Source organism: Artibeus jamaicensis, unplaced genomic scaffold (assembly GCF_021234435.1).
Source record: "Artibeus jamaicensis isolate MK-2021 breed Jamaican fruit bat unplaced genomic scaffold, CSHL_Jam_final scaffold_1019, whole genome shotgun sequence".
NCBI classification, from domain to species: domain Eukaryota; kingdom Metazoa; phylum Chordata; class Mammalia; order Chiroptera; family Phyllostomidae; genus Artibeus; species Artibeus jamaicensis.
The window spans coordinates 23,567,802-23,594,659 of record NW_026522025.1 but is presented as its reverse complement, the minus strand read 5'-3'; the positions used below and the strand labels follow the sequence as shown (position 1 = coordinate 23,594,659).

Sequence of the window (26,858 nt, the reverse complement as noted above, 5' to 3'; positions counted from 1 at the left end):
ACATTTTTGAAAATTGGAGATAATTCAAGTAGGTAGATTTTTGTCAAGCCTTACCCACATACAATTCTCAAGCATGATATCATCCATTCTTATTTAATAAAGAGTTAACTACTGTTCAAACAGAATGACCAAGAAAATTATTCTGATCAAATCCATAACTCCAATGGCTCAGACAAAACCTTTGAAACTTGAAAATCTTTCTTAAATGAAGACATAATCATTGATAACCCATCAGGATGCATGAGAGCCTTCATTTGTACTCTTGCATCAGGCCAAGCAAGTATCTGGTGTAGGTCTGGTATGCAAAAAATGTAAGTCACAAGATGACTGAAAATTATTGGATAGAAATGGATATAAAAGGCACACAAGAACCAAAGAAAATTTTAATGGCTATTTAAAGTCAGCAAAAGGGAAACAAAAAACTTAATATCATATAACTTTTAAAAAATACATAATATCCTCACATTTAGGTTTTAAAAAATAAAGAATGTGATGCAAAATATTGACATAAATAAATCAAAATTATATCATTAGTTACACCAGAGTGGTAGGATTATGGGAGTAGTTCCTCTGTCCTATTTTTCAAAATGTTTACATTATTCTGAGATAAAGAAATTATTAATACAATTAATGGCTTCTCCCTTTCATTTTTTAACTTTTATTTTTACATGTTTTCATGGAGATGGGAACAGCTAAGGGGTAGGGTGGCTTGCACGGGTGTGAGGTGAGGGAGCTAAGGACTCAGGTGTTGCCATGAGGATGGGAAGGAGGGAAAAGTGAAGGAGGTACTTGCAAAAATGAATAACAATGCCAAGGTGCAACCCAGCATTACTTCCAATGGCCAAAAGGTGGAAACAATGCAAGTCCCCGTCAAAAGATAAACGGACAAATAAAACCCATACAGTGGTTTATGCATACGATGGAATATTATTCAGCCATAAAAAGAGGCAACTTCTGAGACATGCTACAACATGGATAAATCTTGAAAACATTATAAAATAAGTCAGACATAAAATGACAAGTATTGAGTGACTCCACTTCTATGAAATATCCAGAATAGGCACATTCACAGAGTAGAATAGAGATTACCAGGGCTGCAGCGAGGGGAATTATTACCGTGCTTAGGTTATTGAGACTCTGGGGTGATGAAAAGTTTGAATACAGATAATGGTGATGGTTGACAACACTATGAATATTAATGCACTAAATTGTATAGTTAAAATGGGTAAAATGTCAGATTTTATGTTATGTATGTGTTACCACAATAAAAACATTTAAACAATGGATGGGAAGGATTAAGTGATGTTGTAACTTGGAAAATAAAGGAGAGAGCTCAGGCAGCAACACAAAGCTCTGATTAGATAAGGAGCTTTTGGCAAAGATTACATGTTTTCAGACATATTCCTTTACTTGGAAGCCACCAACCAAGATGTGTAAAATATATCCCCTGCCAGTTGGCCGTCATGAGAGAGGCAGGCCCTGAAGTCTCTAATGACAGAATTATTCTACCTGTGGAGTGGAAGAGTAATGAGAGTTCTGAGGTTATGCCAAAATCAAGAAATAACAGCCAGTACATATTTGAAAAATGTAAGAAATCGAGTTGCTCACAGAAATCATCGGGTACCAAAAGAAAAAAAAGGAGTAGAAAACAACAGTTGTAGAATTTAATAAGTGGTAGGTTAAAGTAAGATAAAAGAATTAAAAAGTGTTTTCTAAAACTAGAAAATGAATAAGAAATGCATAAAAGTTTACTAATTAAAGAGATGATAAATATTTGTGCTGTAAAATTTTTTAGGAAAGACAGTTATGTCAAAGTAAAGCTGTACAGTATATAAACGAGAAGTGAGACCTGCACTATATATGGATAGGGGATTAAATCCCAGGGAGGAATCCTAGAAAATAAAGGCCAACATGAGGCATAGCGCTGGAAAGGGCGCACCCAGAGGGACTGTGAAGATGGAGCCCATGATCCTTAGTTGTGCCCTTGAAGCCACGGGCTAAGCTGCCAAAATAGCTACTGATAGGTTGGAGGAAATTTAGAGAAAGGTGACGAAAAGGATTAAGGGACTATTAGGAATGATTTTTAAAACAAATTCTAGAAAACGTTCTATAGCTGAGCAAATGGTGGAGAAGGAATGGTAGGGACAGAGGCATCGCCACAGTGAAAAAGTGCTGGAGGGTGGTAAACACCAGGGAAAGAAAGGTGTTTTCTAAGTTAGTGGAGAGATGCCTACAGCTTGAGGATTAATAAGTGGAGAATTCACCACAACGATCAACATGCATTTCCTAATTATTCTAACTCTAATTGGAAAATATTTTGATTTTAAGCTATTAAATAAGACAGGTCTTTCACTAAGATCTAACAGTGCTGCTCATGCCCTTCTTTATTCCACGGATCCCATCTTGTTGGTAATACTGTGTACACATGGACCCCATAGACCCACATATGTGAATACAAAATGGAAAGGGAGGATATTAAAATTTCACATACACACGCATTCGATATGTACGAAAAATCTATAAGGGGATACATTAAATTATCAGCAGTAATTATATCTTGGTAGTAGGTTTATGAATAATTATTTCTTCCTACCTTTCGCCATTTTGAGATCAGTATTACGTGTTTACAACTGAGTGGGGGTTAAGTTTGTTTTCAGGACTAGCACTCTGCCTCTCTGCTCCCTTCTCTATTTTTTAACATGGTCTAGTGTGAATAATGCAGAGGAAGGACAGAAGGCATCTCTAATATGGTCTACAGGCATAGTTCATGTGAAATACTAACTACTACGTTTTGGTGGTTGCTGGTTGGCAGAATACCCTGGAAGACACATAAAGTGTGATTTGACTCTTTTCCATAATTCAAACTTCTGAAGAGTGAGACACCATCAGAATGTTCATTGAGCCTGTTAAGGATAGTCTTTACTCAGCAGACCAATTGATATTGCTATTCCTAACTCCCTGGATGACCTGAGACTTTTCATCATAGCCACAATGGAGCTCATTCCAGAAAAACAAAAACAACTGTTATGAGTCCTAGTCGGAGGGACTTATTTCTGAAGAAGTCATGCCTGTTCTGCTCTGTTATCCAACAGCACCTCAGGTCCCCATTCAAATGTAATAATGTCAATAACTGTGACCCGTTTGTAGACACTGCACAGCTTATGATAAACTACCCATACTTGCCTTCCAAAGACCCGGAGCAACTGATGTTAACATCTCACTCTGGTCCTTAGTCTTGCTCCTGAGTCCAATGATTTCGTCTTAACACTTCACTACTACAGGGTCATTCCATTGGGAAATCCTGTTCTCCATGACAGCTCTCTCTGACTTTTATTTCTGAACTTTTGGATTAAAAACCCATCATATTTCAAACAGAGCCAAAAACCACACACAGTTGTTAATAAGAGTAAAGCAGGGAACATTCAAGATCCTACAGTCCTTTTTCCTTTCTCCAGGATCTGGAATACAGAAGAATGTTACTTCCTGCACTTTGTTCAAAACTTGAAACAAGCAGAGTAAAAAGGAAATGAACCAGCTTTAGATTCGCAGTACAGAGCGGAAGCAGATACGACTTCAGGTAATTGGAGACAACCTGGAGATCCCCCACAGCAGCCTGGCAGGTGTGACATTGCCAAGTAACCATAAAACCAGAGTTCATTCAGGTAAACATAACTTTGCTCCCAACCAAATGAATGAATTAGGAATCAGACTCCCTGTTGGCAAATTTACATTACTTTATGGCCAATTTCCTTCTGATGCAAGGGAACTAGAAACTTTACTTTTCTTAGAAGTTGTTAACAAATTTAAGTGATTGAAAAGAATGATAACTGCTGTCTATAACTATGTGGGAAACAAAAGGAGAGGAAACTACTCTCCACCCATACTTTCAACAGATCTATACCGGGTAAGATTTATTATGCAACCGAGTCTCCCTTGACAAGGTTATTCTAGAATAAAGCTTCCCCCAGTAGAACTATTACATAACAAAGTTTCTTCCAGCACATTCATTCCGCAGCCTACTGCTCTGTTGCAGGTGGTGGGTTTACTTCCTGTCATAGCTAGCATACATTGTGGAGTCTCTGCTGACAGCCTGCTCCAGCCTTAACCACAACACCATTGTTTTTGCTCAAGTCAGTATGTGGTGCCAGGATGCACAGTGAGGTTCAAAATTAGACAAAAGTGGAATGCCATCTGGCATCATCCTCACACTCTCTTCACTAAGTACTCAGACTCAGTCTCGAACCACTAACCTTCTGCTGTTTGAAAGCTGCATTCAGATTGTCTGTGCCCACACACGGGATGGGCAATGACAGAAAATCATGGTTGGCAGAAACCTTAGGTCCATTTCTTCCTTTCTTTTTCTTTTTTATCCTTACCTGAGCACATGCTTATGGAATTTAGAGAGAGGAGAAGGGAGGGAGGGGGAGAGAGAGAGAGAGAGAGAAAGAGGGAGAGAAACATAGATTGATTGCTTCTTGTATGTGCCATGAACCAGAGATTGAATCCACAATGTAGGTATGTGTCCTGACTGAGAACCGAACGCAGACTTTTTGGTTTCTGCCACAGGACAACGCTCCAACCAGCGAAGCCATACCAGCCAGGGCAGAAACCTTAGGTCCCTTTATCCTCTGGCCACCAACATCACTTAATGAAGGTCATAGCAACAATCTGCTAACTGGTCCCTCTTCCTATAACCTAAGAGCTTTCTGACCTGTGCCACACCGAAGCAATGCTGATACATTGAGATACACATCTGAGGGAGTCTCATCTCTAATTTACCTTTTAAAGGCTTCCCCAAAGCTTTTGGGATAAAATCTGATCTCTGTAGCCTGTAAATGGACAAATCTGCACTGTATTTTTGGGTATTTACCTGTCTTTCTCAGAGCTGTAAGTTTTGTGGAGTCAAACATACCTTATTCATTGTTGCTGCTTGGGTTCTGCCCCTACTCATCACTTCTGTCATTTCTATGATTAGTGAGTCTATTAGCTGGACTCGTTCAAATCTCTTCTTATTACATATAACTACAGCAGGACTCTGTTTGCCAAACGTTCAACAAAGATTTATTGAGTTTGACGTGTGTAAGGTACAGTTTTAGGTATTTCTAGCAGGATGTGTAAGTTATGTTCCTGGCCTTAAGAAGGTACAGCTAGTCAGGGAGACAAGCGTGCAGACAAATAATCACAATACGCTGTCATTAGAGGCATGTATAAGATACAGAGAATACTTCAGCACTTACAAAGGTCCAGTCATTGTAACATGTATTTCCTCCACAGCGATTGTCCTGTGGGCAGGAACCAAGTCCTTCCTCTCCCTTTCTCCCTTGTATGTAACACACGGCAGGCACCCAGTCAATATGTGACTGACTGACACATTGCAAGTGTAAGAGAATGTGGTGTCAACCCTGCACAGGGGATGTATCTGGGAAAACTTTAGAAGGGAGATGCTTGTGCTAGCTCTTAATGAATGATCAGTTCTTCACCAGTGGATAAAATGAGAAAGGTCACTCTTTGATGGAGGAAAAGCAGGTAAGTGTGAAACAGCAAGCTGTGTTCCCAGTGTGTGTGGAACACAGGGGAGTAGGTACGTGGGCTGAGGGTAGCTGAGGGAGGTGAGGTTCGAGAAGTAGTCCTGACAGGGCCTTCGAGAAGCCCCTGACGGGGCTTTGGGAGCCTTCCTGTGGAGTCTGAACTTGATGCTTCAGGCAATGGGAAGCCATCAGAAACATGCAAGGAACATGAACAGATCTGTAAATTAGAAACGCAAGATTGCAGCTCAGTCAGTAGAGAAGTCCCATATGTGCAATTAATTTCCAGAATATGCTTTCTCATAAAAAACATTTTAACTCTGCATTTTAGTGTGCCAGAGTATCTTCAGAATCTGTGAGCTTCCCAGAACACTACGGACACCTTCTTAGCTATTCAAAGAGAATAAAATAAAAGTTTCCTTTTCATGCTGAGCTACAACTTATCGAGGTTACTTTCCTCTACCATAGATAAAATGGTTTCTTAGTTGCCTGAAGGGATTCTGTCTCAGAGTACGGATTACATCTTAGAATCCAGGAGGAGTGGATGATCACTTGTAGAATGGCAGTTCTTCAGACCCTCTGTTAACTGAGTCTCCTTATGATGTTTTTTCCCACACAGTGGAGAAGATAATTCAGCTAAATCAGTGGTCTGGTCAGGGCATTTTCTGCAAATACTTAAACAAAAGACTTCTTTTGGCTTAGTTTACTCTTTAAAGGCACTCCAATTTGCATATTGTTCCATTTTTATGGCTACTGTACATTTTATGTAGGTTTTAAGAAGTACCCATCACTAAGTCAGTGGTTGGTGGAAGAAGCTCTTAACTATCCAGAAGCGTATTCTAGTATTCATTTCAGAGCAGGTGTTTAAATATTTATTTCTTTCCAATAATTGGGTAGGTCCAGGCTCTTTATTTCAATATATTCTGTTCAAATAATGTTGAGTCACTGCTTAGAAGATATTGACTCTGAATTTCCCTTATGATATAATGATTTTCACACCAGAAATCCACATTTTAGAATCAGCTCTGCCACTAACACAAAACTTTGGGCAAATCACGTGACCACTCATGAATTCCTTTTGATAATTTTTAAGTTTTCCTTTTAGTCCTAAAATTCTGAGTATGCTTTTAAAGATCTGATAAGTACCAGAATGAAGAAATGAAATAGTTACAAAGCTATAAATTATGGTAGGAAAAATAGTTATTTATGATATGATTCATTTTCAGGAACTCCAAATGGTCAGACACTCTTAATGCAGGCTTATTTTGCAAGACATTTAAAATCTTTATATAGATATACTCATTTATTCAACAAATTTTTATCCAAGAGCCATTTTATTAAAGATTGAGAATACAATGACAAAAAAAGAGGGAAGAAATCCCCAGCCTCTAAGAGCTGATTGTCAAATGGGGAAGGCAGACAATTTTAGGTAAGAAATGACAATGAACCAGAATAAGTATTATCATGGGATCCTGGCTATGAAGACAAAACCTACAGCTGAGCTCTGACTGGGCTACAAGTCAGAAAGGGTTCCCTGCGGACGTGCTGTCTAACTGAGAATATACATGCCTGTGACTTTTATTTGGGAAACCACATTGAATAGAGCATGCAATAAAAATATTTATTTGTCCCAGGCCCAGACTAAGCGTTTAAGGCTAAAAGAGCTTGTCAAGAAGAATCCGAGTATATCTCATAAAAGTCCCCACCCCCAAGTTTTCATCAATCATTTGATCATAAATTTACTGACTCCCAAGATAGTTCCTCTTGAATCAAGTTCTCAAGGTATGGGTAATATTATTATTATTTAAGATATCATCATTCCTTGTCTTCCTATCCTTAAGCTCTTTCTCAGCTGCTCTAAGAGCATGTATAGGAGGTTTTTGAAATGATTTGTTGATTAATGATAGGTTTTAATTTTCCAAAGTCTTTTAAAAAATCTTTAATCTCCCTTTACCCCAGTATAGGACAGGAATTACCTTGTGCTGCCACTTGACCCTAGGGTTATAAAGAGTCCTCTCTTAAACAAATGCCCAAATTCCAGGACAGGTCTGACTGCAAATATTCTGTTTTGTAGCCAACACAATTACATTCAAATTCATCATGGCACAGGTCATGAGGTTTGGTTTGGAAAATACGGTCGCCATGCCATGTGTTACAAAGATAGTTGAACAAGGTAACTGGGTTAGCTCCCTTCAAGAGTTTGGGAGACCCTCTGCCATGCCTAAGAAAAATCATAAAGAGGTTGTTTATTTTTAATAAAATCAACTCACTTTGAATTTGCTTTGATATTTAAGTTACTAATTACTCATTGTATGTCATATACTAAATTATATATATACACACACACACACATTTATATATATATATATAACACAAACACATATGTATTAAAAAGAGCTAGTAAGTAACAAAATTTTAGTTTGAATGTTTTATAACTTCTAAGGTAATAATAGTACTGAACTTGTTTTATAAAAGAGAAAGATCACAGAAATTGCCTCTTTTTTAGTCTCAGTGCCTTGATATATTGTTTCTTGATTTAATATTATTATTCAGCACTTGCTTTATTATTTAACCTTTCTTGCCTCTTTGTCTTTTATCTCCAATTAGATCAAAGGTTCTTTGAGGGTAGGAACTGTGTTCTTTCTCCAGAATATCCAATTTTGCAATTATTAGGCCTTCAGTGAATATTTACTAAGGGCAATGATTAATTTAAAAAACCCAGAAACAAATTAGCTGTAGAACTACACATTGTGATGATTAAAAATGTTTTGAATGATGATTTTCAAACTTTAATGTGCACAAGAATTGTAAAGGAAGCCTGTTAAAGTATAGGTTCCTAAACCTCACTCCCAAAGGTTCTTAGTTTTAAATAATTGCCTCTTTCCTTCCCATTGTTATATTATTATTATACCAAATTTAAGGAAGATGAGGCATACCAGAGCCTTGGGACTACACTGATGTTTCTTGTAGGGAAAGAACCTGACATAAGGTGAGTTGGCTCTGTCCTTCTTGGCACACTTCCCCTCCCCCCACACACCTCCTTTCTTGTTTTTTCTTCAATAAATACTTACTGTGTGCCCACTAAGTACCAAACACTGCTCTAGGGCCTAAACTTAAACTGGTCAACAAGATGAACAAATACTTTGCTATCACAGTGCTTAGATTCTCTTGAGGGGAGGATAAACAGTAGACAACTAAACTTTAAAATGATTTCAGGTAGTAAGAATTATAAGGAAAATAAGACGAGCTGATGTAACAGAGAATTACTGTGAAGGAAGGGGATGTTTAAAGATTGGTGAGGAGGAGGCCACAAGAAGATGACATCTGATCTGAGGGCTGAATGACCAGAAGAAACAAACCAAGCAAAAGATCTTAATCAGGAGCTTTACAGGGAGAGGGAACAGCAAGTACACGGGTCCTGAAGCAGAATAAGTGTTTCAGGATCTGCCAGGAGGCCAGGATGCCAGATACTTGAGAGGGAGCCAGGTCAGATTTACCCCCAAGGTGTGGTTTGGGCTTTGGTGTGGAGGTATCTTGGGGTTCCTCCTGTGGGGAGCTGGATAAATGCTCCCAGCTCTCATAAAATTAAGGAAGATTAAGTATTTTAGTGCATGTTACATAAACAACTCATCCAAACCAATCACATCATTTCAATGCCTCACCCATACAAAAACAATAATCTATTACATGATTCCTTTGGGTTGATGCTTTGTGTAAAAAGGATTTCATTATCATTGGCTGATTATATTTTGTAATAAGTGAGCATTTAAAATGAGCTCACTTTGAATTTACTTAAGGTCCAAGTTATTTATAACTTATTGGATGAATCCAATACCATAAAATAGAGTTTAATAAGTGGTATAAACTTATATTTGAGAATCTGTATGCTTTCCTAAAGGCAGAATACTTATATCATAATTTCAAAGTAATTTACATAGCATGTGCTTTTCTCTCCCTGGTTTTGAATTATTTTTTAACTCTGGCATTGATTTGTCTTATTTCAAATGTACATCTACCAATTAATAGTTATAGTACTATCACCTCTAAGCAGTTTGTTTTGTTCAAATAACCAAGACCGATAGAAGGAAAGAAGCAAAGAAAGAAGCAAGAAGCTTGTTACAGGTATGTATAAAATCCATTCCTGGGAGCTACTACTGAAGCGAGGAGATAGCAGCTCAGCCTCAGACCCCATTGATCACTGGCCTTTCCTAAGCCATCTCAGAAAAGGGCAATCCAGGTGACAAATAGACCTTCTGTGATAAGGGCTCCTGTCCACTGGAAATGGTAATCAGCTCACAGTTTCATTTCACAGAGTCCACCAGATGGCAAATGACTTTATCTGCCCAGACCAGATCCAGACTGGAAATAAAGTGGTGCTTCATGCCCCTTCCACTCTGCTCAGGGGACTTGGGGCTTTCCTCAGAGGGCCGCTTGATTGAGTGTCCGCGTGTGTTTCAGTTTGGTGATATATTATGCTGCAATCCTAAATGCAGAAGGTTCCCAAGCTGTGAAAATTGGCTTCTTTGCTTGTGTCTGGCCAATAAGTTGGAAATCAATGGCTTTTAAAAATGGGAACCTGGAAAGTAATGGCAAGATATAGATGCACTCGCTGCAATGACAAACATGTAACGAGATGGAAATGAACTGGTGGAAACGTGTGGGAAAAGGGCTGGGGGAAAGGGGTTGGAAATGGAGAGAAAGAATCTAACAGAAAATGAATGCCTTCATTATCACAAGAAACTGCAAGTACCCTTCACTTGGTCCTGCTGTAATTATGATTTCAGCTCACATAGTCTGTAAAAAAGGAAGCCGGAAATATGACCATGAAAAGTGATATTTTAAGCTTCAACACATATTGCTCATCACTGACTTGACTTGCAGCATGTCTTTCAACAAAAGCACATAGTGATTTAATCTCAACAGTAATTTAGTCTGCAGCCATCTGAGACAAGACTATCATTGCAGACAGGCTGTAATTTGTGAAATTCAGGTGCTTGGGATTAGGACCACCTGTTGAATTTAACCTTGGAGTTATAATGTTAATACCGTCATATAACTGAACAGAAACACTACATATTCAGCAGTCTTTGGGACCTCTGGCCATGGAGATGTGAACATTTTCCTAAATAGTAGCTGTAACTCTCTCCAGAATCTCTAAATCAATGGCAAATAAAAAGTCTGTTGGAATTCTGATTCAATATGCAGTAGCATATGGCATGCTGGTCATGGCATTCAGCACATCCTGTAATTTTTCTAAGGCCTGATGTGAGAGTTAAAACAAAAAACAAAAAAAGCAATCACAGTATCATCTGGTAACGTAACAGGGACAGAAGAGCTTGCATTTTTACCCTCCCCAGTGTTAACTGAAAAAAATTCTCAGTAATATTCTAACAAATCTCTGCCTAAGCAAGAGTATGGGAGGGTTCTAAATAAACCCGATTAAACAGCACCTTTTGAAGAATACAAAAACATTTTACACATGCACACGCAGACAGCCATCAGAAATGGAACTCTGCCTAATTTCTAGCCAGCTAAATAGTAACAGTAAAAAGGGCTGAAGATTGCATTTTGAGCAGAAGTTTACATATAGCTCAGTAGGACAATTAAGGTGAAGCCTAAAAAGAGGGCATAGATTTTAAGATTTGCATTTGTTCCCTTGCTTAGGGTGGGATGAACCTTATTGAACATTTTGGGAATGGAATTTTGCGAGATGTGGGTTTTCTATGATAGAATTTCATTATTATTAATTATCTGCCAAGATATTCCTGGTCACATTTATAACTCTCTGTTAGCAATTCCAAGGACATTCACACATATTTATCATACACATGATATGTGCAGGTTATAAAACTCTTTACTACAGATTATGTAACTTTCTTATATAGAATTTCAACATTCTCCCAAAAAACCTGCTCTTCATTTTAATGAAACAAGGCTCTGATACATTGAAAATGGAATCCAACATGTTTGTGTGAAGAAGCACTGTTTTGAAAACAAACATGAGGGCATCATATTTTTGCATCGGGTCACCAGCATTCTTAGCTGGTGTCTGTCTGTCCAGCAGAAGGGCACAGGGAAGAGAAGTATTACGAATATGTTCCCAAAGGCTAACCAAAGCTTGCAGCAAATGTACCTTTCGACACCCCTATTAATCAAAACTCCACCCGTGCTAATAGCTATTTCTACTAAACAATCACCATGAAGATCCACCAAGTTCAATATACTCATCATATACCAGCTACACACAATCACCACATCCACTCACTGTCCGAGGCTGCTGTCCGAACTTTCCTAGAACTCCAGCCCTTCTCAGTTTCTCCCACGTGCAGACACAAAGTGTGTAATCAATCAAGAACTTAGAAAACTGAAGCTGTAATTGTAAAACTGATGGTCTTCTCCACTTTTGATGTTGAGCTTACCACCAATCCCCTCCCGCAAATCAATTCCCAATGAAATATCTTCCTCTTTTCGGCTTCTCTGAATTCCTCCCAGTGCAAGTTCCACATTTTTGAAGAAACTTTCCTTGATCCTTGTCATCTCTATACCCAAGTGTACTAACAGTTTATGTCTTGCACTTCTTATACATTTACATCTATCTATCTATCTATCTATCTATCTATCTATCTATCTATCTATCTATCATCTATCTATCTATCTATCATCTATTATCTATCTATCATCTATCTATCATCATCACCCATCTATACTTCATGGCAAGTTCCCCACCCCAGGCAAAGATCCCCCCAAAGCCTGGGTCCTGCCTTAAATTCTTTTGTACCTTCCAAAATCCTTAGCATTATTCATTGCACAAATGAACGGAAATATTTTGATTGTTGCTTTTTTAAATTGTTGTTCAAGTACAGTTGTCTCCATTTTCTCGTCACCACTTTGCCCTGCCTCACTACACCTTTCACTCTCAATCCGACCCTCCTTTGGCTTTGTCCATGGGTTTTTCACACACGTTCCTCGACAACCCTTCCCCTTCTTGTTACTTTTAAAAAGTTTGACTTTTTCAGGTAGGGTAAGAGCAGTCTTTTAACACAAAAGGATCACCTGCTGAATATTACTTTGGTTCACAACTGTAAGGTCTAGTAATAAAAAAAGCAGAGCAGTTGGGTGGCTTCAGGAAAACCTCTAGCTTTATAAAGAAGACAGAGAATGGAATTGTGTTTTAATCAAAACATATTAGCAAATTCAAATAATGGGGAATACATTTAAACTGTATTAAATTGTCTTTTCAGAATCGGGTAACTTGATTAGGATTTTCCCAGAGGCTTCACACACTGAAACCAGAGATTCATTATTCCAGGGACAGGAGGCTCAATTTTTTAAAAAAAATCTTATTAATTATTAGCCACACCATGTAGCAGCTTCCCGGCAGGCAGAGGAAAACAGGCCCTCAATGACAGTTTCAAGCCAATGGAGACTGAGTTTGCGCCTCCAGCCTTCCGCGCCCGCCTGGGCACCAGCTCCCCAGGGCTGTGGTACTTCTGCTCAGAGCCATGGGAAGCACGGATCTGAGGGGAATCTTTGAGCCAGAGCAGCGGCGGTGGACTAGCTGCTGCTCACCCTCAGGTTAGCGGTCGGATGCTAGTACTGACACTCGCACCATTCCAGGGACACTCCTCCCACCTGGGCGCGACTGGGCAGCCAAACCCCAGCGCGCAGCAAACCTGCGTGCGGCCTCCCACCCCACCGCCCCCGTCCCCGGCAGCTGAAATGATGGGGATCAGAGGATTATGGTTCCAGGGCCCATTCCTGTTAGGAAATTAGGCTTTGGGGCTCACTCATTCCATCCCTATTCCCTGAAAAACTTTGCATCCTTTTTCAAACAGGAATTCATATCAAGTAGGAACTATCCCGCCCCACCCCAGCGGGTCCACTGTGCCTTCCGGAGTCCGAATGGCACCTACTCACGGCGCCTCCCAGCCCCAGGAACAGAGGGCAGGTTCAGGTGTGCGGGATTCCCTGCTGAGTGACGTGCGGACTGGCGAGAAAGCTGTCACCTTGTGGTCCGCCACACCAAGGTATCCGTCCAGCGGTCGCGGTCCCGCGGGGATCCAGGGGCGTGACGGGGGGCTGATCTCCACCGACGGCTGCGCGCTGCCTGTGGCGGCTGTTTGCTGCTGCTGCTGCTGCTGCTGCTGCTGCTGCGGGGGCCGGTCCTTCTGGCCGCCGAGGCTGCTGTACGCGAGCAACAAGCTGGTGCACATAGTGGTGAGCGCTAAACACACTGCCAGACCATGGCGCTGCGGGCGGGAGAGAGCAGAGAGCAGTTCAGAGCCGACCCAGCAGGAGCGCGCAGGCTGGAAACGCCCGCAGGACCGCCAGACTGGCCAGGGGGAGGTCCTGGAGCGGGAACTGGCCAGGGTCCTGGTCTCGACTGCGCGCAGCCGGCCGAAAGTGGCACAGTTCCCGTGGGTACCGCAGGGGATGCTCCCGGTGTGTAGCTGCTCTCAGCCGACGCCACCTCCCAGATCTCTCGGCAGAGGGCAGGTGGTGCGCGGCGCCTGGCTACTGGTGGGAGAGAGCGCCAGCGGTGAGGGCAGGGGTGGGCTTGCACTTTGGGAAGGGGGCCCTCTCGTCAACTCGCCTGCTGGAAATCTCTAGCCCTTGCACCCTCTTCTTTCTGGACCCGTAGGGGATCATTGCAAGTTTGAAATACAAGGAAAGCAAGAAAGTCTGCAAAGGTCCCCCTCTTAGTTTTTGCCAGGCGGTTGGTTTTGAGCATCTCCCATCCCCCGAGCCCTGCGCCCACCACTCCAGCTCTCCGCTGGTCCCTCAGACTTCCTGCGGAGATCCAGGAGCGGGGCCACCCGAGTTCCATCCCGGCTCCGGGATTCCTACCCACGCAGAACCGAGAAATCGTGAGGGGACGCCGAGCAGGTGGAAAGTTATCCCTTTGTAACAGGCGACCTCGCAGCGCTGGATTAGGTGCCCCTGGAGCTCTCCCATGCACCCCAGGGACGCAGCGCCCACGGGTCCCCGCTTTTGCCCAGAGGAGTTGCAACAAATGACTCACCATTAGGGTCTTCATTTTGGGCACTTCTTTTGTGCGGAATCCTCAGGCACATGCGTCCGGGGCTACTTTTTGTTGGAGGATTTCCATGATGGGTGATGGGGCACGGGCGGCTCTTATTTTAGCCAGGCGGCCGCCGGTGGCTGAGTTGACTGGCGAGCCTCGGGACCCAGGAAGCGCCGCTGTTGCAGAGATTAGAGACAGAATTAAAACTGAACCGGACCCTGGTAGTCTCTCAGTGATCTACACAACTGCCGCCTGCCGCCGCCTGCTGGGTCCTAAAGACCTCTTTTCCCCTTTTCCCGCCCCCAAATATTCTTTCTAGCCTAGTGGAATTTCTGGGGCGAGAGAGTTAACCGTGGCAGTATAACCACCTCTTGGTCAAAGGGCTTATTTATCTTTTATGAAATCATCAAATTAAAAAAAAAAAAAAGGGAAAACCGAACTGGATTCTGAGCGTGATTCCCATTTGAAAATTTGCAAACTAAATTTTCCCTTCTGTGATTTTGATAAAAACAAGTCAACTGCCCAAATGCCAACTGCCCCATATGTAGCTTTTGCATTTATGTTCCTAGCACGGGGAAATCTATTACAAAATATTTTTCCAAAAAATTATTTATTGTTTCCATTTTCCAATGTTAAGCTTTCTCATATTCTCCCTTAATTTGACTTTTCAAATCCAGTTATTCTCATGCAATCTTTACATCATAATTTTTTAATCTAAATTATTTTATTCAATACTTGTTTTAAATATTACAATTGATATTGCTATCAGATCTTTGAGGTCTTTCATGTTCATCTAAATGATTTTTAAAGTGCAAAAACATTCAACACATCATACCCACATGATTAACTAGACCTGTAGAATATTCCTAATTTTAATGAAAGACTTTTGGCCCCCAGAGATAGAACTGCTTACTGCTTATTTTGTAAGTCTCCCAGGGCCTTTGGTGTGCTTCTTGCCTTAGTCTATGGCACTGACAGTGCACAATTTCACATTCAAAACTTCAATTAAAATGTGTAAAAACTCTATTTTATATCGAGAAAGTCACACCAATAGCCTGTTTAAAGGATCCTCTTCCCCCGCATTGAATTGCCAATGAAATTTGTTAAATGTCCAATTTAGCTAAAAACATACTTCTTGTGAAATAGCTCGGTGAAAATAGTTATATTAATATATTACTTAACACCTCACCTGTAGCAGTGTAATGCTAAAGATTACATTAAGATGGAGGTGATCAGCAGGGCAACTGAACCGTGGGCATAATAAGAGCTTCCTCAAGGCCAAAAAAGGCATTACAATCCTTTTTTAATCTTCACTAATCCATGGCTGGACTGATGATACAACAGGAACTATTTTTAACTTGTGAGGCATCCTTCTCTAGTTAGTATTAGGAAAGTTAAAATTATTGGTGCAACAATGGCTATCAATGCAATCAATGTGTTTGGGGGAAGAAGCATACAGAATTTAGCCTTACAAGGAAAACCAAAATATTGTAAACACGGTTTAACACTGTCAGCCTTTAAGCTATTTATTCAGTTTGTGCTTTAGGCATGAATGGTACCAGTTGTTAGAGCAGGAAAAGCAGCAGTCAGAGGAGAATCTTATTAGATCTTGGCAATTCTTTATTGTATGGTTGCACTTGACACTCAAATTAGTGACTCAAAGGACCAACTTGATGAATCATTTCGGGCAGATTATCTGTGCTTCTCCAGGGCTCCTTTTGAGATGCTACTGGGTTCAGCTCCTGCATTTTTCAGTATTATTCCCCTTCCATCTAGCAAGTTGCCCAGTGGCCGATAAAACACTTCTAATATATTTTGCCATGCCAAACAGAGCCATCGTATTTATGATTTAAGCTCATGGCAGCACATTGGACATCTGTTACACAGTATGTCTGACCAAATGCATTAAGCTTATGCTTTTTTTCCTCCTGAGATGGCAGTTAGCTAGTTGTTAAATCTACTTATGAAATGGCCAGGTTAAATTAAAAAAAAACAATTCTGAACTTGATTTGAATATTTGATTAGATTAATGCAGTGTTTTTATGTACTCAGCCTTGAGGGCCAAATGGACAAGGTGGGGTGGGAGAAGGGCAGAGAAACCCAGTAACAAAAATTTAAATCCTTGTGTGTTCAATTTAGCGATCATTTAATGATTGCCTGCTCTTTGGTGGATCTATATTTGGGAACACAGAGGTAAATAGGACAGAGATCCTCTTCTCTAAGCACTCACCACTCTGTGTGCATGAGTACACATGCATGTGTATGTGTGTGTGTGTGTGCATCTCAAGTCCAAAGGTAGGCAATGAAAGACAGAATGCTAGAGATTCAGCATATATTTACCAAGTACCTACCACATTAAGCACCTACTCTGGTGAGCACCTTCTATGTAGCAGGTATTGGGGATACCTGGATGAATAGATCACATGTTAGCTGTCAGGGACTCACAGCCTATTCCAAGATAAGTGCTGTAAGCTGTTATTTTACAAAGAACTAGGAAATAATCAAAGCACTTGATTTATTTTTCAACTTCTGAGTGCTTGCTTATTTCAGATCTGAGGAGTGTGACATCTTAAGGGTATCCACCTATATTTGTATAACTTTATGCACACATTTAAGTTAATAAATTGGATAGCCAGAAAGAGCAGGGAGTATGTGGTGTTCACAGACATTTGATTGACTTGGAGGCAAGTAGACGAGTCAATAAAGCTTTTTTAGCTCATCTAACTTGTCCAGTTTAATACAAAGTGAGCCAGGGAATCACAATTTGCTTCTCAAAATCCAGGTAGCTGAGCTGGATTTCTTAGCATTTGAAATTTTGCCACAGTTCTGCCTCCAGTGCTATCACATCCAATCAGATAGATTTCTACTGAAAAATAAGAAAGGAAAAGAATTTGAGTGTTTCATAGTGTAGGTTATGTGATAAACTAAAGGAGAGAATTTATGAAACAGGCATATCAGGGGTGGGGATGTAGGAGGGGGAGTCAGAAAATCAGAGGGCAGGCCAGCCTGTGCACACAGCCACAGAGGCACCACGAAACCCTGAAGAAGGCAGAAAGACAGACTGCTGGAAATCCCTGAGCCCTAGCCTTGATTCCGAAATAACCTATCCGATCAGAAACAAATATTTTAACCACTTTAAAGATGGATGAAAAGCAGATAACAGCATAATGTAAACTGCATTTGAGATACAGCTGTTTTTCACCTTATTATATTAAAAGAAAAGAGGAAGATTCTGCCACATGTAGCAAAAGCAAAAAGGTTAATACGGCAGAAAGTCCTACAACAAATATGATACTTATCCATTGGTGTTCTGCAGTTTACTTGGCTCTCTTTCTTTCCACAGCCTGTGCCTAGTGAGCTTGTTGGTCGGGAACAAGTTTCCAGAGTCAGGCTGCCAAGACCCAGATTCTGCTTTTACCACCTACAAGCTCTGTGACCTTGGGTAACTTACTTAGCTGTGCCCTAGTTTCTTTATCTGTAAAACTGCAATCATAGGACTACCTACCTCAAAACATTATTGTGAAGAATTAAATGAGATACTATAAGTGAAGTGTCAAGAGGAGTATTAAGAGATTGTTAACTATTTTAATATATTTTATGATTATGATTAATACAGGGAAATGGGTTTGAAGGCAAAAGACCAGGGCTTGACCTGTATGACCTACAGCTGCATGACTTTTAGAGATTTAAAAATATTAAGCAGACTCTTAACGTATCTCTAAAATGCGTACAACAAGCCTATCCCACAAATTGTTAAAGGGTGCATTAGAATATTATGTTTGTGATTGTTTTGTACACTATGGAGCGCTGCAATAACTGAGATGATAGTAACTAATTTCTTTATCCAACAAGTATCAGTTGAGCATTTACTGTATGCGAGACACTCTTCTGGCCCCTGGGAATGTGACCAAGACACACAAGGACTCTCCCTCATGAGGCTTATATTTCAAGCTCAGTCAGTAAACCAATGTAGTAGAATGTCAGGCACCAGGGGGGAAAGCAAAGTAAAGCAGTTAGAGATTGGGGTGGAGGTCTATGTGCTGTTTGAACTAGGATGGTGACATTTGAGCAGAGATTTGAATCAAGTGAGAGAGTAAGCCATGAGGCTATCTGGAAGAAGGGAATTCCAGGCAACGGCAGCAGCATTGCAAAGGCCATGAGGTAAGAGCTTGACTGGCATATTGAGGAGAGAGCAGGGAGGTCAGTGTGGCTGGAATTTAGGAAGTGAGAAGACTGGTAGAGGAGGGCAGAGAGGTGGTCCATGGCCAGATAATCTAGGGCCTCACAGGCTATGAAAAAGGTGGTGTGAGGAAACCCAGATGAAGTTTAAAGCATTGGAAGGACATGTACTCTTGATGTTTTGAAAAGATCACCTGACTGCTGTGTTGGGAAAAGCTTTTGAGGGGGGAACAAGAATGGGGGGAGGAAGACCCTCTTATGAAACCATTAGAATAGTCTAACTAGAAGGAGGACATGCTGCTTGTAGGAGGAGTGATGGGTTTCAGGATTTGCTGATTATTAAGTAGGAGATATGAGAAAAAGAAAAGAGGCAAAGCAAATGCAAGGCTTTTGGACTGGGCAGTTGGGAGAATGGAGAATTTGGAGGTAGATGTATTCAGTATGAGATGTCACAGGCAACTGGAGTTTAGGCATGATGTTGGGCTTAGAGACATGAACTGGGCATGACGGTTCATGAAAGGACAGGGTCAGGTAGGAATGAGCCAGGGCACAGAAGGAAAACAGTCACAGGCTTGAGCCCCGGGAGCTCCAAATTTCAGATGCTGCCAAGAATAGGAGGCATCATTATATTAATGATAAAACTGAAAAGTAAAAAAAAAAAAAGAACTCTCTGAACTTGATTTGATTTAGGTGGCTGATTACTGTCATTTTGAATGGATTTTCCGTTCCAAGACAGTTAGTCATTTATGTCCTCAAAGCATTTTTCAAATTCTATTATTGTACTAAGCACATTCATTTATGTATTTATTGTTCATTCTTCCTTCTAGATCATAAATTTCCTAGAACTGGAACTATGTCCTATTACTGTTTATACCCTACAAGCCCAGCACATAACTGAGGGTAATAATATTAATCACTAACATTCATCCAGCCCTTATTATATACCAGCACTGGTCTGAGTTTTACACATACTAGCTCCTTTAGTTCCCACGTGACCCATGAGATAGGCATTATTACTGTCCCCATTTCACAAATGAATGAACTGAAGCATCGAGACTCATTTGTCCAAAGTCACCAGATAAGTAAGTGGTAGTATTGGGCTAAATAAATATTTGTTTACAAAATAAATATTTGGCTTCAGGTGGTGTGGCTCAGTTGGTCAGAGCCAAAATGTCATGGGTTCAATTCCTGGTCAGGGCACATGCCTAGGTTGTAGGTTTTTCCCCCATCAGGCGGCCCACCAGAGGCAAACAACTGATGTTTCTTACATTGATGTTTCTCTCCCTTCTCTTTCTTTCTCCCTTCTTCTCTCTGTAGAAGAGTAAAACTAAAAATTAAAAATAATAAATAAGTAAATAAATAAATATTTGTTAAAGTATAAAAGAATAGAAGCTTTGTAAGAGTTCCTTATAACCCAGGTCTTCTACTGAACTGTAAACCAGTCTGATGATAAGAATATATAGTTTACATCCTGTCTATGTGTAATATAACCAAAAGTACTTGCTCATTTTGTGGCATACTTTTTGCTATTTGATTTTTCAAGATACATTTTATATGCAGTAAAATACACCAAATTTAAGTGTACAGTTTGATGAGTTTTGTCAAAATTATATGTCTATTAACCACTACTACTATCAAGAAATAGGTCATTTCTATCACCCCAAGTAATACCCTCATGCTATCTTCTAGTCATATTAAGCCCCATCTGAAAAGCAAACAGGCAAGCATTTTGATTTTATCACTATAAATTAGCTTTCCCCACTTTAGAACTTATTTATTTATTTTATTTATTTTTTTAAAAAATTTTAAAAAATATTTTATTTATTTATTTTTCGAGAGAGGGGAAGGGAAGGAGAAAGAGTGGGAGAGAAATCTTGGTTGGGTGGTAGAACTTGATGAAAATATATACTATATGAATTTGGTCTGACCTCTTTTACTTAGCATAAAATTTGGGGGTGTATCATGTTCTTTAGTGTATTAATAGTTTGTTCCCTTAAAACTGAACTAACAAGCAAAACAGAGATTGTCTCATAGGTAGAGAGCAGGATGACAGCTAAGGATGGGGGAGGTTAGGGAGTGGAGGGATTGAGCAAAACGGAGAAAGGACTCATGGACACGGACAACAGTGTGTGCTTGTGTCGGGGGGAGAGGAGTATAAGGGGACTAAGTAGTAATGGTCAAAATACAACAACAAAAATATATTACAGAAAAAACAAATAAAGATAAGGAGAAACCATGGCTAAGTCCTCAAAAAAAGTTTGTTCCCTTTTAGGGGCTCTTATGCATAAAGTTAGTAAGAATATTCTTGTCTTTTTGTAAGTGTATGGTTTTATTTTCTTGCATGAATACCTAGGAGTGGAACCGTTAGGTCGTGTGATAGGTATATGATTGACTTTAGAAGAAATTGTCAAATTGTTTTCCAAAATAGTTGTGCTATTTTTTATTCTCACCATCAGTGAATGAGAGTTCCAGTTTTTCTAAATCCTTGTCAGCACTTGGTGTGTTCATTTTTTAAAGATCTCTTTGCTTTTGAACAGTTTTCAAGGTAAGGTTAGAAATCTTTGCTTAGCACCCAGGACCCTTCTGATTAAGCATCCAACCGTTACTTTTTTGTTTGTTTTTGTCCATGAGGTGAGCCCAGGAACCTGAAACATTGTGCTCCACTATGTCATTTTTTTCTTATTTTTATTTTTTAAATTTGAGGTATAAAGGACAAAATAACATTATACTGTACTTGTTTGGCAGGTGAGGAAACCCCTGTCGGGGGGACTAAGGAAGGGACCCAGGAGGAGAAAGTAGCCAGTGGGATGTGTTACAAGGCAAGTTATTAATGTAGACACCTGGGGCTCAGTCCTGTTAGGGAACTTCTGGCAGCTCATGTAGAACTCAGGCCTTGGTTATTCCACCCAAGGGCTGAAGGAATAGTGTTCTTTGTTTGCTTGAGGGCTGCTCTGGGTGTGGGACTGTGGGCATTGATTCCTTGGTGTGAGTCCCTTGCCCCACAGGTAGCAAAGCAGGTAGGCTCTGGAGGCAGAAAAAAATCCCCCAGGCAGAGACTCATAGGTTCTAGCACTTTAAGACCCCAGTTTGTATTAAAGTGGCAAAGACAAGGGGCACGGGCAGGGTACCCACAGCATTTGCCACACATGGAAATTGCTCTTTAGAGTTTTCAAAGAGTTCAAATTTCTTATGTCATTTGAACATCCCAATAAATGTGTGAGGTAGAAAAAAATGTGTGGTTCACAGCTAGCTGGGAACCTCTTACTCATGGCCATTTCCTCCTGCCTCCACAGCAGCTGTTCAAACAGAAGCATCTCTTGTCAGGGTTCCTCCCCTTTTCTCACCAATGATTTGTTTAAATGTCTGTCTCCTGATGTAGATTGTGAGCAGTTGAATTTTGAAATTTTGTGTTATTCAAAATTTGCCAACATTAACTTTGTTTTCCCAACACTTCTTCTTTTTCCCCCTGGCCAAAGAGTAGGTGCTTAGTTAACATGATTGAGTGAGTGGGTGGAATATTATTATCACCGTTTGAACTTTGTTAAAGTTGGGGCTGAACTAAAGCCACTCACCGAAAGTCATGAGACCAGTAGAGACAGCACTTAAACTCAGCTCTTCCACTTTTCTGTGGAGAAGTCTTGTTGCCACAGCACACACAGTTCAGCGAGGTGGACGGGGCAAATCTTTATTGGGGATTCATAAACCCCTAGACCTATGGAGTTTGGAGTATTTAAGAGCAGGCCAGTAGTAATGAAGGAAGACCAGGAAACTTCAGGAGAGGAAGATTTTCACATTAAGAATTGATTTTTGTTTTATCATTGGTAATATCTCAAAGTAAAGTGGGGTAAGACAAATACCAGTGAACACTGTGACCCCTTAAAAAAAGAATTTTTTCCTCCCAATATGAAAGATAGAGAACCATCCTCGCAGGACCCAGTGTAACAATCTGACAGCTGAGTGAGGCTGTGTGCTGCAAGGCTCCCTGTGCTGCTGGCTCACCGAGAAACTCAGGGGTGATGCTGGGCCTACGTGGGCAAAGGCAGGCTCACTGTTCTTTCAAAACAGCTTACAACATAAGGGTTAGCAGCTGCAAGAGGGGAAACCAGTTAAAGAGGTTTTTTTTAGTTCTTTTAAAAATTTTATTGATTATGCCTTTACAGTTGTTCTATTCCTCCCCCCTTTATTCCCCTCCACCCTGCACACCCCTCCCCCACTCTTCCCCTCTGCAGTTTATGACCACGTGTCTCAAGTTCTTAAGATTCTATATTTAAAATGGGTTGAAAAGTGCATTATGGTCCTGGCTGGTTGTGGCTCTCAGTGGATTAATCACCAGCCTGTGACCTAAGGGGTGACTGGTTTGATTCCCAGTCAGGCCACATGCCTGGGTTGCGGGCCAGGTCCCCTGTTGGGGGTGTGCAAGAGGCAACTGCACATTGATGTTTATCTCCTGCTCTTTCTCCTACCCTTTCCCTAAAAACAAACAATTAAACTCTTTAAAAAAAGAAAAGTACATTCTTGAATGACCTTGCAATATTTCTGTTAATGTTAAAGGCATGATTGATCTACATGCATCTTTCTGACTTTTTTCCACACCAGTTTATATCATTCTTGTGACTTCTTACTTTTGTTTCGAAATGTTGCCTATGCCATTTAAAATAGCTGATTTTGTTTAAGTGGCATTGAAAATGTTCGACTTTAAAAAAGTCAACTTGAACTTTGCCTCCTCATTAAGAGAATTAATTTGCTGATTTTGAAGTTGGTTTTAATCTGTGGAAAGGACACTTTACCTCTGAGCAAAGTTAAGGGTACAGGCTTCACTGTTGACTAGATTTGTGTTTGCATTCCAGCTTTGCCTTTTGTAGACTGTGACCTTGAGCAAGACACTAAATCTCTCTAAGCCCCAGCTGTCTCATTCATACCAGGATGATGGTGATACTGCCCTCCTCAGAGGGACCACTTTAAGGATTAAATGAGAAAATAATGAGAATATCTAATATGTAGATAGCCTTTTCTATGTACTAAATTTTCATTGCAACCATTTCAGATACGATTATTATGCCCACTTTACAGATAAGGAAACTGAGGCATAGATAGGCAAAGTATCTTGCCCAACATCATGTAGTTACTAAGTGGCAATGTCAATATTTGGACCCTCATACATACTGAACTTTTTTTTTAAAAAAACAAACTTCTGTCAATTATTATTGTCATTAAAATAAAATTGTACCTGGAGTTGCCCTGTGTGAGTTAAAATTGGTGCCATCAGAAGTAAAAACCTCTCTGTCGTTCCTCAGGTAAACAGCTGCATCTCCTACGATGACAGACCAGAGCCATGACAGCAGGCTTTGGGGGACTGTTTGCATGAGAGCCAAACAGGTATGTCAGTGGTACAACCAAATGACTTGGCATGAAGATTTGTACTTGAATAACAACTTAAACTCTTTAAAAAATACTCATTCGTTTGTTCACTCATTAAATAGTCATAGAATACAAAGTGTGTATCAGACATGGTTTTGGCAGTTAGGTGTTGCTAGCTGGGCTCACGATACGGAAGCAGAAACCACGCTGTACAAGCTTCCACCTCCTCCCTCCAAGTCATCTCTCTTGGCCTTCGGCTGCCCACTCGCCCTGTGTGGGTATGGATGACCACTTCTTTGCTGTGACTTCTCAGTCCAGAAACTATTATCTTTTCCCACATACACTTCAGTGTTTTGTAATATTTCTATCTTCTCTTCCTGTAGAGGCATGCATTGTTTCATTCTCTATTTACAGGCCCTTCCTTCCACTTTCTTTCGACCAGGGCTAACTTCTTATGTGAATTCGATTCTCTTTACAAGTCAGATAAAAGGCTGGAGTGTCCTTTGAATGATGTCTTTGGAGGGAAAATGTTGCCACAGCATCTAACTTGAAAGATTAACATGAGACTTAACCCCTGTAATCCAGTTAGTAGCTGGCACATAGTAGGACCTCAGTTATATGTGATTTCTTCTTCTCACTAAGAACAGGGTAGCTGAAATTATATACTGTGAGGCCATTTAAAATTTATGCATTGTTATACATCAAGAGCTTAAATATATAGAAGTCATTTCTTCTTTTTGTAAGTTATCATCAAATAGAATTTATGAACCTTCAGATTTATGGGGTTGGGATGAATGGTATAAAATTGAGGTAATAAAACTCCATTACATACTTCTGCTCAGAATGTCTTTCAGACACATTTTTGTACCTAGTAATAATATTTTGTAGTTGCAAAATAATTTTTCAACTTGGATTATTTAATACTTATATTAACTAGTGATATGTACCAATTAATTGAGTTTTAATTTTACATGTACAAATTTGGTATCTGGATTTATAGATGTCATAAGTGAAAAGACTAATTGAAAAGTGATGAAATTTGTATCTAAGTGATGTGACATGCAGTGGCTCCTAGGACTAATTGATTAATTAAATGCTTCATCTGTCAAGCGTTTACTGAGAGTGTACACTGTGCCATGTAGCATGCTAGGTGTCTCAGTGAGACAGTTCCCTAAAGGATTGCAGTGGGGTGTGTGAAAAGTGCAAAAATCACAGCATGTCCATGGTGTGGTGGCAGCAGAAAAGCAAGAGCAATTAGCCCACTGAGTTTGAAACTATTGCTTATTAAATTGGTTATTCTTTAGGTATGATGAGGTCAACAGATCAGAAGATGATTGCCATTGAAAAATGAGGAGGGGGGCATGCCATGCCACAGGGGACCAGGTTTGGTCAGGAGGTAGAGAGAGAGAAGAATATGGGCAAGAGCCTTCCTTATGGTTGCGCAAGGCAAGGTAAAAAAGTGTAGGATTGACTAATTGAATTATTTCAGTGCTCTCTGGGGCATATGGCTGTCCCTGGTTTCCTGGGTAATTTGGATAGGGGGACAAGAGCTGAAAAACAGAAGGCATTTGAGGGTATGGGCTCTGGGTTGCTTAGTTTGCATATAAAGGCATGCTCCTAGGTTAGTGGTTTATCTCTAGGAATTCACAAACCCTCAGAGAGGCAATCCCTCCAGAATCAGCAAGGCTCCAGATATAAAAGCATCAAAATATACAAAACAATAAAACATTGTAAATACAATGTGGGGCCAGGGCAGCTAGGAGAACAGGCCCCAGGCTAGAGAAGACCTTTGCAGGCAGAGGGTTCAGCTTATGCAAAATACCAAGGCACATGGAAGAACAGGCGTATATTTCGGTTTGTTTGGAGTCTGGAGTGGGGAACTATTACACGAGCAGTGTGGCTCAGGGTGGGGTGGGGGATTGTGTAGGCAGGAGCTAGTTTGTGAAGTTTGCCTAGCTAAAGAATGTGGACTATATTTGAAAGGTAGTGAAGAATAGCTGAAGGGTTTTACATAGGAGTGTGACAAATGATTTCAGTTTACTTCTGTTTGGTGAAAATATATGCTACTAAATCTATGCTACTTAAAAATTAATGAGGTTTCACATTTCATTTTTGTAAGATAAACAACATGATATGTTTAGCACTTTCAATGGTTATGTAAGGAATGTTTACTCTTTCTCTCCTGTAGGTTATAAATCCTTAGTGTTTGTTCTCTTTCCAGCACTCTCCAAGAAGGCAGGTAGTACAGCAGAGAGCACAGAGTGATAAGGCAGTAATTGGAGGACCAACATCCTGGATTTTCCATTGGATGAGTCACCTAACTTCTCCAAAGAGAGACCAGTGGTTAAGATCATTCCCTGGATCCAGACAGTGGATGTAAATCCTGTCTGCTACTTACTGTGAGACCTTGGGCAATAATTAACTTCTTTTTCAGTTTCTTCATTTGTAAAATAGAAATGATAAGACTATCTATGTCATAGGGTTGAGAAGAGGATTTGAATTTGGTCCCTTCCCCGTATGTCTCTGCCAGCACCTTTGTGCAAACCACTGCCTTTTTTGATGGTAACGCCATGTTGGACCAAAGGATAAAGGTCAGTAAAATGGATGCTCATGGACATCACTGGCACTATTATATTGCTCTTCAACAGTGGAGAAATGGAATATTAAAGCCTATTGTTCTTTTTTCACTATTCTTTCTTTTTTTTATTGTTCAATTACAGTCATCCCCATTTTCCTCCATTACTCTCCTCTGCCCTCCCTACCCTTCACAA

The 26,858-nt window shown here is 40.3% G+C and overlaps 1 protein-coding gene across 1 annotated transcript in view; it reads right to left on the bottom strand.

Annotated features, from left to right (window-relative positions):
- Window positions 1-14,714, bottom strand: part of ST6GALNAC5 (ST6 N-acetylgalactosaminide alpha-2,6-sialyltransferase 5) — a 163,747-nt gene extending 149,033 nt beyond the window's left edge. The window contains exons 1-2 of the mRNA XM_053655468.1: window positions 14,548-14,714; window positions 13,532-13,774 (exon numbers count right to left, since the gene is read on the bottom strand). Coding sequence (XP_053511443.1) covers window positions 13,532-13,774; window positions 14,548-14,562 — 258 coding nt within the window. The 5' untranslated portion in view covers window positions 14,563-14,714. The remainder of the gene's footprint in view (window positions 1-13,531; window positions 13,775-14,547) is intronic.
- Window positions 14,715-26,858: the final 12,144 nt, after the last annotated feature.